Source organism: Mirounga angustirostris, unplaced genomic scaffold (genome assembly GCF_029215605.1).
Source record: "Mirounga angustirostris isolate CCGP_5_RB_7025 unplaced genomic scaffold, mMirAng1.0.hap1 SCAF_8, whole genome shotgun sequence".
Classification (NCBI taxonomy): domain Eukaryota; kingdom Metazoa; phylum Chordata; class Mammalia; order Carnivora; family Phocidae; genus Mirounga; species Mirounga angustirostris.
Genome location: NW_026991716.1, coordinates 1,567,967 through 1,588,661, shown reverse-complemented (window position 1 = coordinate 1,588,661; position 20,695 = coordinate 1,567,967). Strand labels below are relative to the sequence as shown.

General features: G+C 48.5%; 1 protein-coding gene across 1 annotated transcript; it reads left to right on the top strand.

Annotated features, from left to right (window-relative positions):
• The first annotated feature begins 8,781 nt into the window (after nucleotides 1-8,781).
• LOC123837376 (zinc finger and SCAN domain-containing protein 9) lies at nucleotides 8,782-16,235 on the top strand. Its single transcript, XM_054505659.2, is given in 6 exon segments — nucleotides 8,782-10,407; nucleotides 10,571-10,718; nucleotides 15,349-15,516; nucleotides 15,519-15,876; nucleotides 15,878-15,909; nucleotides 15,912-16,235. Coding segments are annotated over 6 exon segments (1,203 nt in total). The 5' UTR covers nucleotides 8,782-9,987; the 3' UTR covers nucleotides 15,989-16,235.
• The last annotated feature ends 4,460 nt before the right edge of the window (nucleotides 16,236-20,695 follow it).

Sequence of the window (20,695 nt, the reverse complement as noted above, 5' to 3'; positions counted from 1 at the left end):
CACTTCATTCAACGCTGCGCAAAAATAGTTTGAGAACATTGTTGCAATGTATGTCTAGAAAGTATAGCATCCCACAATAACCTTAGAAGAAATAGAAAGTCCGGGTGCACCTGGCAGGCTCAGTCGGTAGAGCCTGTGGCTCTTGATCCCAGGGTTGTGAGTTCAAGCCTTACGCTGGGCCTAGAGTTTACTTAGAGAACAGAAAATCCAAACAAACCATTTACAACGGAAGGCATAAAAGTTGTCAGCTACGCCCCCCTTTAGATACCAGACAAAACAGTTTCAAGGGTGAATTTTAACCAACCATTTACAGAACAAATAATCCCAATGCTTTTAAAACTGTTCCAGAACATAGAAAAAGAAGGGAATAGTCGATTCTGGGGGGAAACAATACAAATATTAATCTGGACGCTCAAAATTGATTACCAATGAGAAAGCCATCTGATTCTCATTTATACTTAATCCTAAATAGGAGTAAACAGAATCCAGAAGCACATTAAAGGAGTAAATAATTAACTATGGCAAAATGATGATGAGCTTAAAATTGTTTAATATTAAGAAATCTTTAGGGGCACCTGGGTGTTTCAGTTGGTTAAGCATCTGCCTTTGGCTCCTGTCATGATCTCAGGGTCCTGGGATCGAGCCCCACCTCGAGCCCCACATCGGGCTCCCTGCTCAGTGCGGAGCCTCCTTCTCCCTCTCCCTCTGCTGCTCCCCCTGCTCATGCTCTCTCTCTATCCCAAATAAATAAATACAATCTTTAAAAAATACATTAAGAAATCTTTAAATATAATTCACCATATTAACATATCTAAGGAAAAACAGCATATAGTCATTTAAATAGATGTGGAAAAGCCATCTTATTATATTAATATACATTTTTGATATTAAAATTTTAGTGAAAAAGAATAGATGGTTCCTTAACATAATGAAACATACCTAACTTACATCAACAATCATTCTGCTTTTCAGATAAATATTAGATACCTTTCCTTTAAAGTTAAAAATATGTTAGAAAAATGTCCATTCTCACTACCATTATTTTATATTGTTCTGGAGAAACTAGACAATGCATTTTTTTAAAGTAATCTCTCCACCCAATGTGGGGCTCGAAATTACAACCCCAAGATCAAGAGTCACATGCTTTATGGAATGAGCCAGCCAGGAGCCCCTAAACAATGCATTTAACAAGAGAAATAAGTAAATTGGAAGGTAGTTAAAATTATCATCATATTAGATTTATGATGGTATCCCAGGATATGCTTATAAAATTAAATATATTTATAAAAATAAACAAGAAAAATCAATTGTCTACACACATACAATGGAAGAAAAGACACCCATTTACCGTAGCAGTGAGACATAAAACATTGAGATATAAATTTAAGAAGAAATTACAAGATCAATGATAAGAAAATTTTAAATATTGTTGACTGACCCAAGATATGGAGAAAGAGGAATATCAATTTTCTCTACATGTTAGTCTAGGTATTTCATATAATACTAATAAAAATTAACATAGAATTTTGTTTTCAAACTCAATAAATTTCTTCTCAAGTTTATGTGAAAAGTAAACAAGCATTAGTAGCCAAGAAAATTCAGAAAAGAATAACAAGGAAAACATAGGCCTTTGGGATTTTAAAACATATTACAAGCTACAATGAATAAAACATTGTAGTATAAACAGGATAGAAAAATCCATAAGTAGGCCCAAATATTTAAGCATTTGATTAATATGGCATTTCAAGTTAGTGGAGAAATGATGGCTCATTCAAGAAATGGTACTATGGGGCACATGGTTGGCTCAGTTTGTTAAGTGTCTGCCTTAGGCTCAGGTCATGATCTCAGGGTCCTGGGATTGAGTCCCGGGATGAGTCCTGGGATCGAGCCCTGCATTGGGGCTCCCTGCTCAGGGGGGAGCCTGCTTCTCCCTCTCTTGCTCCCCCTGCCTGTGCTCTCTGTCAAATAAATAAATAAAAACTTTAAAAGAAAAGAAAAGAAAAGGTCCTGGGACATCTGGGTAAATAACTGAAAAAAAAAAGTGTAATCCACACCTCACATCTTACAACTGTATCAGTTCCAGGTGGTTCAAAATTTTAGGAAAAAAATAAAACCATAAAAGTACTAGAAGAAACTACATGAGAATTTTCCCTTACAGTTTTGGCACAAGGGAGGCCTTCTTATCACAGAAAGCATACAAGATTAGTAAATTCAACTAAAAAATTAAAAATTTCTGTATACCTAACTAAAGCCACCATAAAGAAAGTCAAATGAAAAAATTCCAAATTATCACAAAGGACTAATTTCCCTAACATATGATGATTGTGATTATACAAGTCAAGAGAAAGACCATCACAAATAGGAAAAAAGAGAAAGGATGTGAACAGAAAGGAATTGTACATAAATATTAATTTATTAATTTTTTTCATATTTAAAGAAACTAATTAGTACTAATTAATACTAATATTAATGATATACTATTTTTTGCCTATCAGGTTGGCAAAAATCAAAAAATTTGGTGAAGATTTGGGGTGGCATCGCTTTTAGATATTGTTAGAGAGTTGAAAAAAATTTTGAAAGTATTTATTTATTTGAGAGAGAGAGTGCGAGGGGGGGCGGGAGGGGCAGAGGGAGAGAATCTCAAGCAGACTCCCCAATCTCTGGAGCCAGACTCAAGGCTCCACCTCGCGGCTTGATCTCATGACCTTGAGATCATGACCTGAGCTGAAACCAAGAGGTGGGCACTCAACTGACTGAGCCACCCAGGCACCCTAAAGTTGTAGATTTGTATAACTACTTCTTTTTATTTATTAAAATTTTAAAAATTTTAATTCTGGTGTAGTTAACATAGTTATATTAGTTTCAAGTGTATTTTATAACTACTTTGGAGAGCAATTTAGTAGTGTATATTAATTTCATAAATGCATATATTCTTTGGCTCAGCAATTCTACTTTTAGGAATTTATCCTAGAGATTTACTAACATGTGTAAGATGTAGGATACTATTTAGTTCATCATTGTTTATAAATAGAAAATATTTGGAAATAGCTTAATTGCTCATCAGTAGAAGACTAGGTAAATAAATCTGTGAAATGGAATATTTTGGAACTGTCAAAAATAAAAAGGGAGATCTGTGTGTCCAGCTCTGAGAAAATCTCCAAGATTTATTGTTAAATTAAACAAACAGAATAGGGAACTGTAGGCGTCATTTTCTACTATTCGTGACAATAATAGGGAGAAGGTATGTATAAATACATGCTTCTTCATGCATAAAATATCTCCAAAAGTCTACATAAGAAATCGAAGGTTTTGACTGTTTCTAGGGAATGAAATTAGGTGGCTTGGGGGTAGGAGTAAGATGAAGATTTTTAATTAAAAATTTTTGTTTTGAAAATGTTTAAATATATAAAGAGAGAGAGAGAGAAAGAGAAAGACTAGTACATATCCACGATCCCTTATCCAGTTTCAAAAATCCATAAAATTCTGAAAACTCTTTTTTTTTAATTTTTTTTAAAGATTTTATTTATTCACTTGAGACAGACATAGAGAGAGAGAGAGAGAGAGAGAGAGAGAGAAAGCATGAGCAGGGAGAGAGGCAGAGGGAGAGGGAGAAGCAGGCTCCCCGCTGAGCCAGGAGCCCGATGCGGGGCTTGATGCGGGGGCTCGATCCCAGGACCCCGGGATCATGACCTGAGCCGAAGGCAGACGCCCAACCATCTGAGCCACCCAGGCGCCCCCCCCCCTTTTTTTTTAAATTTTTTAAAGAAATTCTGAAAACTCTTAAAACTGGTAAATCTTCGTCTTCATCCGGGGCAAATCTCTGTTACTGTTCTGTTTTTAGAGACTAGCTCTGGGAACCAGTGGCCTGCGCGGTGGGCCTGCACTACCCCCCCCCCACCCCAGGGCCTGGGCGCAGGTGGCCTATTGACCGGCCCACGGCGGGGACACCCCGCCGCCTCCCGGCCGGCGCGCACCCAAAACCCCAAAATAAGTTAGCGCTGGCCGCATGGTGGGAGCGGGCATCCATCCTGCCGAGGGTGGGGGCTGTAAACATGCGAGCGGGGGCCTCCCCAGTGGTCTCCAACCACCAGGCGCAGAGCAGCCGGAGCAGGGCGGGCTCGGGCGTCTGAGAGGCCGCCTTGGATCTGGTCCACCCCCTGCTGGGCTCAGAGGTTGTAACGCGACGCGCGGTCTTCACGTCACAGAGGCCTCCTTGCCCACGGTCTTGGGGAGCCCTTGGTGGCGGTGCCAGGTCGCTGGCACCCTTGCACTCCGTAGCCACACGGTGGTCACCGCGCGCAGCGGGTGCTCGGGCTTGGCCAGCGCGAAGGCCCCCTTCTTGGACGGGGCGGCCCTGTAGGACCTGTGTCGCTCTCGGCTGTCTGGAGCCGCGCTGCGGCGGCGGGAAGGCGCCGCGGTTGGGCCGCGATTCTGGGCGCTTCCGGGCTGAGGCTCGGAGCGGAGCCCACGGGCCTCCTGCAGGTGCGCACCTAGCGAGCGGCGGTGGCGGGCACACTAGACACCAGCAGGGAGCTGGGGGTGCCACGTCCGTCTGGCCGGCCTCCAGGCGCTGCGTGGCCTCCCCCCCACCCCCCGTCCCAGGGGTCTGCGCAGCTCGGTCCGCCCCCCCCCGCCGCCCCCTCCCCCACCCCAGGGGTCGGCGCAGCTCGGTCCGCCCCCCCCCCGCCGCCCCCTCCCCCACCCCAGGGGTCGGCGCAGCTCGGTCTCCAGCCGCCGCGGCTCCTCGGGCGGGCGTGGGGTGGCGTCAGGCGGGGCTGGGCCGCTGTCCTAGCAGGGCCCCCCCACGCGGCGCCTGCTCTGGGGAGGACCGCCGTCCTCCTCTGGGGCCTCGGGGTGGGCGAGGCTGGGCCCGCTCCCAGGCATAGGGGAGTCCTCCCGGCCAGCGTCTCCTCGGTGTGGAAATGCCACACCTTTAGGCTGGACCCGTGCAGGAGGGCCGCCAGACCTCCGTGTCATCGGGCGCGGATGGTGCCGCACGCGCGTCCTCCTGCTCGGCTCGTGCACGCAATCCCACACCGGCCCGCACGCCTGCTGACCCTGCGCTCCCCCTTATCCTGGGGCCGCAGCCCCGGCTCCGGGCGCTCCCAGGCCCAGTCCGGCAGGAGGGTCCGGAGGCGGCGGGGTGCGCGGGAGTAGCCAGGGAACTTGACGTGGGAGGGCTTGAACTCGAACTCCAAGGGGAACTGGGGGGACCTGAGCACGCAGTCCAGGAACTGCAGGACCCGGTGTGGAGCCGCTGCTCTGCGCGGCCGGTGCGCGCCCCGCGGTGGCTGAAGCCGCTCCTCCTCTACCAGCGGACGGAAGCCCCCCTGAGTGTGGCGGAGGGGGTCCGAGAACAGCCGCGCCGGGGCCAGCCGCTGGGTGCTGATGTCCCAGCCGTCCCCCAGGCTCACCAGGACGGAGGAGCCTGAGATCAGGAGCAACACCACCACCCACGCCCGCGGCGGCTTGTGGATCTGGATCCCCTCAGTCCTGCCCGAGTGCGGGGAAGGAGGCGGGGCCCGACTCTGCGGCCCACAGCCTGGCAACGAGCCTTCAGCAGCGTTTTGAAGCTGGTCTTCACTTGCCGCGCCTCCAACACCTCGATGGGCACCAGCTCCCAGCGCTGCACACCCTTGAGATGGGCTTTGTCCCCAGTGATGTAGAGGGCTGCGCGCTGGGGCGCAGAAAGCCCCGCAGTGTGTGGGGGGGGGGGGGGGCTCGCGCGCTGGGGGCGTTGGCCAGGGAGAGGGTGAAGGTAGGACTGTCACTGCCCACGTCATTGCGGGCTCACCCATTGCGAGCTGCCCCATCTACCTCTGGGCGTGGTCCGTCTGGAGGCCAAGACGGCCACAGGATTGGACAGCGTGGTGACCCTGGCTCTAGGGCTGGGCACGCGGCTGTCCGTATGGGCGCAGGAGAAGCCGTTGGGGGCGCTGCGTCCCAACGCACCGGTCATCTGGGGCATATCTTGAAGTGGACTGAAATTCGTTCGTGTTAAGAAAATCTGAATTCAGAAACCCAGTTACTCGCAAAGGTTTATGTGTAATATATAATGAACACCATGTGCTCACCTACATTTATAATTGTTCATTTTGCCATATTTGCTGTTTCTACCTCTGCTGAAGTATTTCGAGGTAAATTATAGACATTACACATAACACTCTTGAATACTTCAGTATTCATCTAAAAAATAAGGACATTTTCCTATGGAACTACAATATCATTATCAAACTCAACAGAAGAGAAAAATCAAGGGAGATTTTTCAACGTATGCCCTTTTGAGCTTTTTGTAAAATTTTGAATCTGTGGCTATATAACTTATTCAAAATAGGTAATAAATTTTCAAATTAAAAATAAACTGAATGGGATCTTTGATACTTAAAATTGACCAGAAAGCTACGGGATCTGCCCAAGATATCACTAAAGGACAGAAAGATTATTTTAGGAACCCAGTTGAAAGTACAGATTGGGGTGGGGGGGGACATTTCATTTTAATGCCAACTAAGTTAGGGCTGGTGTGAGTGGGACTTTCATCCAATCAATACTGATAGCGTGGTAGGCATGGAAAGCCAATCGAAATTCAAAACAATTGTCTATTACTTTGAAGCAATGTTTTGTTCTATCACAGAGAGGGTCCAATGTAATGAACTTGCCACCAGGTGACTGCTGTTCCCACTGGGGTATTACATCATACTTAGGGTTTAGAATTGGTTGGTGACATCCATAGGGCAGATCAGCTTGCCCACTTACTGAAACTATCTTGGGTTAGTGAAGATTCATATGGGACATAAGTATTTTTAGACTTGGGTCTATCCACATACGAGCTAGTTCCCTCAATCTCTTTGTTAACAATTCTCTAATTCTCCTTCTGTCCTTCTTTTGTTTCTCCCTTTTCTTCTCCTCCACCTCCACTTCTTCCTCCTCCTCCTTCATATTTTTTAAGTTTATGACATAACTTGCAGAAGAGTCAATATCCCAATATACCTGTTTCCAGATTCAAGTAACACTCAATCTTTTCTTTTTTTTTTAAGATTTTATTTATTTGACAGAGAGAGATACAGCGAGAGAGGGAACACAAGCAGGGGGAGTGGGAGAGGGAGAAGCAGGCTTCCCGCGGAGCAGGGAGCCCGACGCGGGGCTCGATCCCAGGACCCCGAGATCATGACCCGAGCCGAAGGCAGACGCTCAACGACTGAGCCACCCAGGCGCCCCAACACTCAATCTTTATAGTTAGTCTTGTAGTCAGCATTTCTTCTAGTCTGAGCTGAGTGGTGTTTTAAGTATTTTCAGTAGAGATTCCCAATTCTAAGTAAAAAGTAATCCCTTCTGTCCCAAGACAATCATCAAGTACTGCTATTGCTATAGGGGAATCTCCCTCCAAACAGACAAGTGGGAGCCAGTCTTTCTCAGAGCTGTTTAGCTACAGGGAAATCCAATGCACTATCCACTTGATCCTAGGGTGGAGGCTGCCTGAGTGCTATAGTTGACCTGCTTAATGAGCACACATGATCCAGTTAGAGAGCCTAATCAACTATCAGTGACACATTTGAGAGTTTCATGCAAATAGAAACGGTTTACTTGTCACAGGTGGGCACCAAAATGCAAGAGAATAACGTATTTGAATGGTATTCCAGTTAAAGAAAAGCTGAAAATTTACAGTCGTTATATAGTTTGTTGGGAAGGTTTGTACTGAGGGCTTTGGGGGGTGTGTTGAAGAAAGTGATCAGGATTTTGAGCATATTTTCTTCATGCTGGTAGATTATACACTTACTGGATATTTAGAAGAAGTTAAAATAAAGGATGAAACCTGACCTTATTTAATGCCCTCAGATGGCTAGTTTGAGTAAAACAATCACAGGAATTTACAAAGCTATGGTTTTGGAGTTAAAACGCTGCATCAAAGAATTTACATTAACATGTAAGATACTTTCCTACTGCTGTGATAAAATAAATAATGAGGTTCTGTTAAAAACAAAACAAACGTAACTTATGCAATACCATCATTCTGGTTGGCATGATAAAACTGATGGATGACTAACAGTACTAATTATGCTCTTTTGTACCAATAAAGCTAATTTAGTTGATTTCGGATTCCCGCTAAAAATCCAAGAGACTTCTGTAGCAAAAAATGAAGGAAGGAGAGGAGCAAAGGAGCAAAGAAGGAAAGCAGAAGGAAGGAGGGAAGGAAGGAGGAAAGTCTACCAATACCTAGAGCCCGGACAAATAAACTGCAGTACGTGTGCTTGATGTACTATTATGCAGCCACCAAAGGAGTTAGACCTACATGAGCAATAAAGAGGTCTGAGGTACGTGAAATGAAAACGTTAAAATAAGTGGAGAAAAAGCTAAATGTCAAATAGCTTCATGCCTGTCTATCTAGGTGTGAGACAGAGATGGGAATTACACGCGCGAATCCCCAGCTCACCCCTGGCCACTGGGCCACCCCAGGGAAGTGGGGCTAAGGAGGGATAGGACGGGATTTCACCTTTTGCTTTATTAATTTTGGCACTGCCTGAGAATTTTAAAAAATCATAGGTAATGTTTTTCAAAAATAAGCATTTTCAAGTTAACGGCCGAGGCTGCACGCGTTTCTTCCCCTTAAACGCGTTCCCCGTGCGCGAAATTCCAACCACGTGCTCCGCCGCGGGAGGCGGGAGACGAGACGCGGGATCCTAGAGCGGCCCGGAAGTACTCCCGCCCCGAGCGCCCCCGCGCGGCGGGCGGCCCCCTCGCGGCGGCGCATTGTGCCGGCTGGCGCGCCCCCGCCGACGCCGCGCCGGGACCCTCCGCCTCCGGGCCTCGTTCCGCGCCCGTGAGGCGGCGCCGGGACCCCGGGGCGGGCGGGCGGGCGTGGCTGGGGGAGGGCCGTGGAAGGTAAGCCTCCGCCCGCGGAGGGCGGGTCGTCCCGGCTCGGGGACATCGCGCGGGCAGGGCCTGGGAGGACGGCGAGGCTGGAGGGCCGCCCCGGGAGTCGCGGCCGCCCGTCGGACTGGAGTCTGACAGGGGACGGGAAGTCAAGCACAGAGTTCAGGCCCTCAGCTTTTGGCTCTGGGACGGGTTAAGGGACTGTCAGCGGGCTGGCTTTCGGCTGCAGGGTCCTGGAGCCCTGGCGTGCGCGCACCCCGGGGAGCCTGCTGGGGATGCATGCGCCGGGGCTCCCTGTCCTGTCACCAGGCCCCGTGCCCGGTGCCCGCTCCCTGCGAGTCCACCACAGCGCCTGTGCCGCGGGAATTCAGCTTCAGGGCTGCACGGCCTGACGTTGCGCAGACGTACGGGCCTCCTGGGTCGCAGGCACTGCCTGGGCGTCTGTGGATTCTAAGGACTGTCCTCATCAAGAACCTGACCGAGGCAACCTGCCGAACTTCCCGACATCCGTTTCTTATCTCCTGAAGTAGCGGTTGTTATCAAACCTCGGAGGGTCACGTGAACATTCACTGTGGTCCGGTATGGAAAGCATGAGTCCCAGGGAAGAAAGTTCATTCGTTAATCCAAGACAAGAACAGTTTCTGTCTCTTCTTTGGCTAATTTCACTTCTACGTAATGAGTCTGAGCTTTTTAACCGTTCTGAGTGAGCTGTGTGGCCCCTAATTTCTCCATGAGCGCTGTAAGGTATTTGTATTGCTATTTCTTCACATCCAGAGACCGAGATTGAAAGAAGAAGATAAGAAGTTGGCTGAAGATCACACAATTAGTAAATGTTAGAGCTGGAATAAAGTCCAGTTCTGAGTGACTTGAAAGTATATGCTTTTTGCACATTACGACCTTATATTTCCCATTCTTCCCATCCTTTGGTCCCCCAGTGACTTTACTTTCAGTGAAGAGCCTTGGGACCTGTTACAGTTGTTTTTTAATCAGTGCCTATCATTAGATATTGCCATTTTTCTATGTAAACGGTGATTTTTACTGCTTAGGAGGGAATCTTCAAAGGTGTTTCTAAAACGTAGCTCCAGCTGGAGGGTGCTTTTTAAACTCTTCAAGGACAAGATGAATGCAGACTCAAAGGAGGTTTCACCCCTGGATGGGCAAGCTCCTGAGGTTTGGGAAGAACTTCTGACAGTGGAAATGGAGACGGAAAGTCGCCTCCAAGTGCAGGAATCCAGGCTGAAACATAGTAATCCCCTGGCAAGGGAAATTTTCCGAAGGCGCTTTCGACAGCTGTGCTGCTAGGAGACCCCTGGACCCAGGGAGGCCTTCGCCCGACTCCAGGAGCTTTGCCGCCAGGGGTTGAAGCCACATGTGAGCACAAAGGAGCAGATCGTGGAGCTGCTGGTGCTGGAGCAGTTCCTGGCCATCCTGCCCGAGGAGCTGCAGGCCTGGGTGCGGGAGCGGCACCCGGAGAGCGGGGAGCAGGCGGTGACCGTGCTGGAGGATCTGGAGAGGGAGCTGGATGAACCTCAACATGAGGTAGGAAGGGAGATTTGCCAGGAAAAAGTATGTATGCGTGACCCTTGAGTCCTTTGTTTTATACCCCCTTGACTAACTCTAATCCTGCTTCCTGCTTCTTTCTGGGAAGTGTTCTTCAGACAGTTTTCTCTTCAGAAGTCAAATCTCATCTCTTTGTTTCCAGGTGGTAGCCCACACGCAGGGGCAAGAAGTCCTCTCTGAAGAGACAGTGCCTCTGGGAGCACAGACATCACCGAGCCTCCAGTCCCGGCCTGAGGAACCCCAGCTCACCCGTGACACTGCTCAGCAGCCCCGCCCTATTGGAGAGACAGGTGAGGGACAGGATTTTTCTGGTGCTGAACATATGAGCCCCCCTTGTCAAGCAAAAACAAATAAAAAGCCCAGACCTGGGGAGCCAGGGGATCAGGAGTCCCTTTGCCAGGTGACAGCAATGCTCCGTGTTTCCAAGTGCACAGTGTGCTCACTGTGTCCCCTTGCCCCACGCTCAGGCTCCACCCCGAGTCCCATCCTGGAGGCTCTCTGGTCTCCTGGCACATGGCACCTCAGGGAGACTTCCAGGAATCACTGTGGGGAGCAGCTTTAGAGAATCGGTGTGATAGGGTCAGATCATGGCTTTGCCTCTGGAAGCTGCTTGTACGTGGGCAGGTCACTCAACCATTTGCTCTCAGTTCCCTCATCTCCAGAATGGGGTTGATCATAGTGTTGCCTTAGTCTGCTCGGGCTCTCATAAAAGAACTAGCACACCCTGAGGGGCTTACACAACAGACATTTATCTTCTCACTGTTCTGGAGGCTGGATATCCAAGATCAAGGTGCCTGCAGGGTGGGTTGTTGGTGAGACCTGTCTTCCTGGCTTGCCCACGGCCACCTTCTTGCTTTGTTCTCACATGTGCCTTTCTCTGTGCACGTGCTTATTGGGGTGGGGGAAAGAGAGACGGAGGGAGGGAGAGAGAGAAAGCTCTGGTGTCTCCTCCCCTTATAAGGACAGGACATCAGTCCTGTTGATTTAGGGCCCCACTCGTAATCATCTGAATTACTTTCCTAAAAGGCCCTATTTCTAAATACAGTCAGGGCTTCAACATGTGACTGAGCGTAAGAGAGATGACACAATTCAGTTGAGCAAGTATGCACCACAGAAGGTGGTTGTGAGCACTGAACGCGAACAGCTGACCAGAAAGCACTTGGCAAGCTGTCCCTCAGGGTCCCCTTTGCCAGTCTGGCCAATGTTCGCAGGGCAAATCTGTGAGCGCACTCAGTAGGTGGCAGACTGGATGGGGGAGTCTGGTGGAACCAGCCTCTGCCCCTTCCTGGCAGGTGACGTCGTGGTGGGTGCCGTCCTGGGCACATGGGGCCGAGCCGGCTGCCTTCCTGTCCTGGCTGTCCCCGCCACAGCTGGCCCAGCTTCCGTCTGATTTCTCACACCAGACCTCGTCACCTCTTACTGATGGTTAGCTGTCTAATAGTCGGTGTTCTCACACCAGCCCCATGTGGATCGAAGCCGGACTTCCCTTGCTGCTCTGCCTCCTGCCTGTGTTTATTCCGTCTGCCCTAGCAATCATATGGTTATCCTGAATTTCTGCCACTTGGAACACAGCTCTTGACTTAAATTAAAAAGATATTTTTGAGTGACTTCTGTTGCTCTACAGACCTTCCTCTAGCTTCTGTGACCTCATCAGATTAAAAGTCCTTTGGTTTCTGGGCCCCTGGGTGTCTCAGTCCATTAAGCGTCCAATTCTTGAGTTCCACTCAGGTCATGATCTCGGGGCTTCATACTCAGCGGGGAGTCTGCTGGAGATTTTCTGTCTCTCTCTCTCTGCCCCTCCCCACACTCGTGCACTCTCTCTCTATATATAAAATAAACATGTCTTTAAAAAAGTCCTTTGGTTTCATTTTCCTCCTTCATGAACATCTTTGCAATCTGTTTGTTTCTTCCTCGTCTCCCTGTGAACTTGAACTTTTTATTTTCCAGCCATCTTTTCCTTTCTTCTGCCTTCCAAACTGCATCTAGAACCCTACTGGGAACCCCTTCTTTCAGGAAGCACATCTGAGCCAGTCCTTCCTCCTGTCTGTCCATCGCTCCCTCCTTCCATCCAGTCATCCACTAAGCATTTCCTATGGCCGCAGGAGAGTATCCTGAGGGCGTCTAGAAATCAGAGTTCTCTGAATGGGACTATCACGGCAGGTATGTGTCTTTAGGAAAAGCCAGCTTTGCAAAAGCAACATAGTAGGTGTTTGAGGTTAGAAGGACTAAATCCAAGATCCAGCTCTTCAATTTTTTTTTTTTTAAGATTTTATTTATTTATTTGAGAGAGAGAGAGAGAGAGAGAGAGCATGAGAGGGGGAGGGTCAGAGGGAGAAGCAGACTCCCCGCCGAGCAGAGAGCCCGATGCGGGACTCGATCCCGGGACTCCAGGATCATGACCTGAGCCGAAGGCAGTCGCTTAACCAACTGAGCCACCCAGGCGCCCTTCAATTTTTTTTTTTAAAGATTTTACTTATTTGACAGACACAGCGAGAGAGGGAACACAGGCAGGGGGAGTGGGAGAGGGAGAAGCAGGCTTCCTGCTGAGCAGGGAACCCTATGCGGGGCTTGATCCCAGGACCCTGAGATCATGACCTGAGCCGAAGGCAGACGCTTAACGACTGAGCCACCCAGGCGCCCCTTCAATTTTTCTTTTTTAACTAAGCAACATTTAAGGTTACTTTGTATCACTGAGTTTGAGTTTCTTTCAGAACTGCTGATGGTAAAAAAAAAAAATCCAAATAATATAGAAGTTTATGTAGTAAAACATGAAAGTTCTCCAAATTTTATTCCCCAGGAGTAACCACTCTTGTCAAATTGCTGTGTATTTTCCAGACTTTCTCTACATACGTACAGAGTCTGTCTACCTTTTATTTGCTGTTCACCTCTTTCAAGAGGTGGGCTGATAACATCAGGGGGTTTTGTGGTGCATAGTTTGATACCATAGGTGACGGTGCTTGTGAGTCACGGGCGGCCGTATAAATGGTCGTCATTAGAAGGTGAGAAACGGCTTTGTTTTTATATTTACCCAGTTCTCTTGTACATTTCAAATGTAAGTGTTAAGTTTGGGCAGAAGGGCAATGCTGATCCCACTTGTGGCCTGTTTCTTCTCTGAAGACGCATTTCTGTTTTCCAAACCTGTTGTCATCCCCCAGCTAAAAGGAGCTGGAGAACATGGTCTAACAAGAGAGGAGTCCACAGAGGCTCCTGTTCAGGTGCGTGAGGGACAGTAATCAGATGTGGGAGAAAGAGCTGGATGTTTCGGTAAAAAGAGGAGGGCTGGAGGCTGATCTCTCTGGGCTCTCTGGTTGCAAGGAGATCTGTTGGTGCGCAGGCTCCTTGGGAGCTTCCCAGGTGTGATCTGAAACCAGCCCCCTCGTGTGGGGGGCAGGGAGAGACTGAAGACAGCGGGTAGGGGGTGGTTTTAATAAGCAAAGGAGGCTTACACGGGAGGCTCTTCCTGGGTGGCAGCAACGTGAGTACATCTCCAACCCACCTGCCAAATCGTGAAAGTTTATACAGAGGCCTTACCAGCTTCGGTCACGTGTACTGTCCAGACGGTGTTGTCCCCCCGTCACTGTCCCTGGCCTTGGGGTGGCTCCCCGGAGTGGGGCAGGCAAGTGGAACTCACATTCCAGGGACAGAGGAGGGGGTGAGGAGCTTCCAGTGGTCAGGGTCCAGCTCATGGGTCACTTGGCAGTCATGTTTTCTTGACAGCTTCCCCGAACAGTCCTATCCGCAGAGCCCGAGACATCCTGAGGACACCGCAGGGCTGCTCCCTAGTGTTTAGACAGTTTGGGTCTGTTTGTCTCCATTCTTCCCTTCAACTGCTCCAAGTCTGATGGGGTTGGTTGGACAACTATCCAGTATGGGCCGGTTCTGTCAGGAGTGCTTGCCTCAGGTGCCCGTCCCTGGGCTGTCATTTGAGGCCATAGTAGTGGATTGGTTTCAATGCTTTCTTTTATTCATTCAACAAATATTTATTGAAAACTGCCTTGTGCCATCTGTGATTCAAGGAATAAAACAGAAAGATCCCGCTGTCATGGAGATTAGATTGTGGCAAGGAGGGGGACAAACAGGGAGGTGATGCAGGGTGTTAGAGGTGGTAAGTTGTGGAACGGGACAGAACAGGAACAGGGGAGGGAGATTGTGAGTGCGGTGGGTGGTGAGCTGCTTGCAGTAGTAAGTAGAAGTAAGGAAGTAGGAGCTGAGGGAAAACTTGAAGGAATGAGGGAGGGAGACTTGCTGTCATCTGAGCGGAGCCCGTAAAGGCCCTGGGCGGGGAACACACCTGGGGTGGTGCTGATTTCACAGTTGTCGAGTACTCCTGAGACCCCTGGAATGGCAGGATTGAACACTTGTCCCATAAAGGAATGAATGAGTCCATGGGTGAATTCCCTTGGTCACTGTGAGGCTCCCCACCTCAAAAGGGGGAGGGACTTTTTTTTTTTTTTGAGATTTATTTACTTGTTTTTTAGAGAGTGTGTGCGAATGGGGCTAGGGGCAGAGGGACAGAGAGAATCTCAAGCAGACTCCATGCTGAGTGCGGGGCCCAATGTGGGGCTCAATCCCAGGACCCCGAGATCATGACCTAAGCCCCGAGGCACCCCATGGTGAGGGAGTTCTAAGGGAGACCTAAGAGCAGCCACCCTGATCGTGACCCACCCCTCCCCATGAAGATGTAGAAGGAATTCTTTCCAGGCCCAGGCCACGTAAGGTTGGACTAAGCTGCATTTTGCCTAAGAGGCCAGACTTCCTTGTTACCTGGAGGAAGGTGTTACCACACTGACCCTGCTGTTTCTAACCTCCTTGCTGCTCTGTGATGTGGGGTCACATCAGGTTAGAAGCACCCTGTCCTTTTGTGCACAGTGACCCTCCCTCAGGGAACAAGTGACATGTGCCTGGTCTTTTCTGTTTCAGATGGAATGACCAAGGCTGAGGACAGAGAGCTGGTGCTGAGGAAAGACTGTCCTAAGATAGTGGAGTCCCATGGGGAGATATTTTATGGACAGACCTGGGGGGAATCCCCGCAGGATCCCCCACATGGAGAGCTTGGTGACCCTGAGGGTTGGGCAGCAGGGCGCTGGGGCAGCTCCCGAGGGAGGGACGGCACAAGTGTGATGCGTGTGAGAAGAGCTTTGCCCAGAGCTCAGGCCTTGTTCGCCACCACAGAATCCACACTGGGGAGAGACCCTATGAGTGTAGTGAGTGTGGCAAGACCTTTAGTCGGAGCTCTGGTCTTTTCAGTCACCGAGGGATCCACAACCTGCAGAAACGGTCCCGCTGTGCGGAGTGCGGGAAGGCCTTCAGTCAGAGTGCGGGTCTGATCCAGCATCAGAGAACCCACAGGGGAGAGAGGCCCCATCGGTGCGGCCAGTGTGGGAAGAGCCACAGCCGGCGTCCGTTCCTCGTCGAGCACCCGAGGGGCCACACGGGGGAGCGGCCGCACATGCACCAAGTGTGGGAAGAGCTTCAGCCGCCACGCAGCCTCATCCGCCATCAGGAGACCCACACGCGGCCGGTTTCCCGGGCCACTGGCCAAGTCCCCGGGGGAGGCTAAGGCTAGAAAACGTCTTTCTTCACGTCCCACTAGGTGCGTTTTGGATCAAGTACTGACCTGTGGCCTGGGCACATCTGAAGAGGAAGGTGCGGGTGTTTGAAGCTGCTGCTTTCCCTTTGGCCCCTTCAGCCCTCCCCGGGGTGCCGCGCCCCCAGCCCTCGTGGGCACTGACTTTGGGACGGCTGCACCACTTTCCCCATCACGTAACCGGTGGCGCCACCGTGGCCACACGCCTGAAGGTCTGTATCTGTTGAGTTCCTCGAGAGCACACAGAGGTCTGCTGATGGTTCGCAGTAAAGGGTCTGTGGCGTCCCCGTGACGAGTACCTACGGGGCCAACCCTTTCCCCCTCGCTGCGTCCCCGGTGCCCGACCGGCGCTGTTTGCAGACTGCTTCCATTTCCGAAGCACAGCTGGCAGGGAAAGGGCGCCATCATTGTCCATCTTACAGACGAGGAAGCCGTGGGGCGTCGGGGTTTAAAACCTGGACTTTTGTTTTGGAATAATTTAAGCTAATAGAAATGATAGAGTTTTCATATGCTCTTCATGTCCCACCGTGTTTTTAGTTAAAGCCCCGGCTTTGGGCTTCACTCCCCAGGTGTTTATGGTGCTGTCCTGCTTCACTGGGCTTGTCAGGCTGTGTCTGCAGAGCTCAGTCACCTAACAGTCCCTTTGTGCTCGTCCGTCACGCCCGCAGCTTTGCAGGCCGTCTGTGTCCCGAGTCCAAGGCCACCCCGTGGAGTTGGGTCACCAGCCACATAAGGTGCTTATATTTTTATTTATTTATTTTTAAAAATTTTATTTATTTGACCTGAGCTGAAAGCAGCTGCTCAACGGATTGAGCCCCTTCTTGATCCAAGTCTCCCTGTCCTTTTTCCCATTTCTCTACTGAGTGGGTGGCCCAGGAAGTCTTATGAACAAAGGTTTTATGAACAGTTTCCCGTCACAGAGCTAAATTACCGAATGCACAGCATTACCTACAAATTCCACACAACGCCATCTTGAGGGAGGGCATCCATTTCCCTCGCTGTGGGGGAAAGTTCTACCTGCTGCAAGAAGCCCAAGATGAATTTCTGCATCATAGTACGCTTAAAGATAGGCCCTGGGATCATCTGATAGAAATGTTGGGCATGAAATACAGAAATGGTCTGAGGATTGGCTGTTGCTGATTACATTAGGGGTCCCCTGCCTTGAGTGAGTTGAGATTCAAAAGTTCAACTCTGAAAGTTGCCTGTCTTCATCCCTTGTTGTGTCTCCAAACTGTGTGGTACAGTGGGGACATTAAGGACCAGGAGCCAGGTTGCCAGGGATGGAGTCCCTGCTCAGTGAGGTCTGCAGGGTGGGGCCTTTGGTAAGTCACCTGGAGTGGATTTCCGAGAAGCAGAGCCCGGGCAGGGATTCAGGTCCAGGGGATTTACTGCAGAGGGGCAACCGCAGGGCAGCAGGGGAAGCAGGACATGGAGGAGAGGGCTGAGCAAGATGTGGTCTCAGTCTCGCTGGAGCCTAATTTGGGGGAAGGGTGTCTGGAACAAAACTCACCTTGGAGGCGAGGGGCTAGCCTTGTGTGTCCGCACTCAGCACTCATGGATTGAGGGTGGCCTGCTCATGGTGGCCAGGGGAAGGGAGCACTGTCTGGGTGCAGGGCAGGGCACAGGACCACGGGCAGCTTTCACCGAGCTCAGCCTCTCAGGCCTGTTCCTGCGCTTGCCTGCCCACTTCTCACAGTTGTTCTGAGGAGCAGCAGATAGCAATGAGAGGAAAGGACACTGTGATCTCTAAAATACACATCACATGAAGAGAAGGGGACATTATTACTAAGTTTGAATATGATCTATATATAGCAAGGCAAAAGGAGGGTTGGACAGCAGTGAGAGACCTCCTAAGTTAAAGTGTTTGGGGGACTTTTTCTTTTACCTCAATTTTTTAAGAAAGTATATTACAGACTGCAGTCATGTGGGGTTTAGAAATAAATTAATATTTGGATCAGGGGAGCAGAGAGAAAAAACTAAGTTAACATTAAAAAGTGAAGACGTGTCCTGAGTGGAATTCCCTGTTTTCCCTGAACTGGGAGCATTTAGTTCACGTGTAACGTAAATGTGCTCTGCAACAGTCTCTCCGTTAAATTGGTATAGGAGTTCTCCTCTCCCAGTGGCTTTCCCCCCCCTGCTCATCGCCCTGGGCCCGGCGGGCTGGCACAGGGCAGGCGAGCGGCTCACACGGCAGGGTAGCCGTGTATCTCCCACAGTTCTGGAGACGGGGAGGCCGGCATCCGGGCACCAGCTCGGGCTTAGGTGACGGCACCTTCTTTTGTGCTCACATGACCTGTCTTTTGTGTGCCTGGGGGAGGGAGGGAGAGAGACGGACAGAGAGACAAACCGAGGGTCAGAGACAGAGGCAGACAGACAGACAGCAAGCTTCTTAAAAGGGCGCTAATCCCACTGTCATGACCTGACCTGACCCTAATTACCTCCCAAAGGCCCCATCTCCAAATACCATCACACTGTGGGGTTAATTTTAACATATGCATGTAAGGGGGGGGACACACGACCCCACTGCTTCCAGTGGCTGCTCTCAGCAGGTCTCCATCTATTTTTTCAGCTCTGCCTGAGAACTAAACATACCTGCATCTTTATATAACCCTGTAATAGTCATCCTTATCTTATTCCTAATTTTGAATGGATGTATCTAATGATTTGGCAAAAAATCACATTTTCTGTGTGTTTCTGATAATTGTCCTCATAACATTAAGAATATTCCCTCCTCATTTGCAAGAATTCTTTATCATGAATGATTTCTTTTAGAGAATATTAGCCTAGTATCTCTTTCCCATCCTTTACTTTTAAAAAACTATTTCCTTTGGATATCCTATGTACAGAATTGGATTAATTACAATCCTTGGTATGATTCATGACACACTGTCATCATTTGTCCATGAATGCCATGATTTTGATTATTCGTTTGGTAACTTAGGTAGTTAATTTAGTACCTAGCACCCATTAATGTGTCATTAAACACAAACAAAACAAAAGATCTTGAAAAACACCTGTATGGCCAATCACTTGGCACCCCTCATCTTTGCCACCCGAATTTCCCAATTAAAGGACATCATCTTGAATCCTGATTTTATAATTTCTTGCTTTCCTATTTATATACTTTTACTGCATATATTTGCATTCCTAAGAACTATAATTTTTAATTGATTCTAATAACTTTATAAAATTTCCTATGTTCAATCTTGTCTTTTAACTCATCAATTTAATCCAGTTGTGTTTATTATGATTATCAGTTTATTGCTACCACCCAATTTTGTCTTTTCTATTTTCCATGATCTTTCTTTAATTTTTTTCTCAGTTCCTGTTTTATATTGGTTAGTTTATATTTTCTTCTCTTTCCCCCATTCACATGTTTGAAAATTATACATTTTTAGTCTTTCTTTTTACTGGTGACACATAAAATTTCAATATGCCCACCTGACTTGTGAGATTATGAAACTAATCTCTGTGTGTGCCCTTCTGCATGATATTGCACAAAACCTGAATGCCTCCCAGGAGCCTGCTCCAACTGTTGATTAGTATTTTAGTTACACTTGACCTCAAGTTGACCTTGTCATTATAATTATTTTATTAGTGGGTTTTTATAATCAACGACTAATTAGATTTTCACATATGTGTTTTAACACATTGGTTTTACTCACTGAGGCTTTCTTGAAGATTCGTTTTTGTTGTCACTGGGAGCGCGCTTTTCGGTGGTTTGGCATTGGCAAGTTCCGTTAGGCTTTGTGTGAACATGTTTTCGTTCCACTCTCCCCCTTGAATATTGGTTTCCATGTATTTGCAGTGACAGAGTCCTCATGAACTCAGTCTGCTTAGAAGGCTGACTGTTCTTTTCTTTCACCACTGAAGTGTTTCTTCCAACTTGAGATTTAGGTCATCCATCAATTCCTGCAATTCTCAGTCAACCTCTCCCTCAAAGTTCTCTTGGCTGTCCTGTCACTTGTGTGGATTGGGCTTTCTCACCCTGTTGGCCAGGTCTCTTACTCCCAGTGTGTTTTGCTGATCTTCATCTCTCTGTGATATATGTCTTCAGATCAGTCTTACAGTTTACTTATTCTCCATTAGCTATATTTAATATGTTGTTTATTTAACATAGATTTTCATCTCAATGCCTGTATATTCCATTTCCTAATGTTTTATTTGATTCTTTTTCAAATCAGTCTGCTCTTCTCATTTTATATCATGTTCTTCCATTTATGGCTTCTAGGTGTCTAAAAAATACTTAAATGTTCTAAATACCGCTTACCATTTCCTTCAGATCATTATATATCTGAAGCTCTTAGGGAGCCAACTCCGCTGCTCATTTCTACAGACTTTTTCCAGGGTAAATGCTTATTCCTGTGGTCCATTATTTTCTGCCATTGTACATTCTCAAGACGGATTATTTTTTTTATCTGTGGCAGTACCCTTGTTCTAGGGTATGGAAGCGTCACTATGGGGTTGTTCTTTTTTTAAAGATTTTATTTATTTATTTATTTATTTGAGAGAGAAAGAGAACGGGGGATAGGGGAGGAGGAAGGGAGGGGTGGAAGAGGGGAGGGGGAGGGGCAGAGGGAGAGGGAGAAGAAGAACCCCCATGGAGTAGGGAGCCTGATGCGGGGCTCGATCCCAGGACCCCAAGATCATGACCTGAGCCCTGAGCTGAAGGCAGAGGCT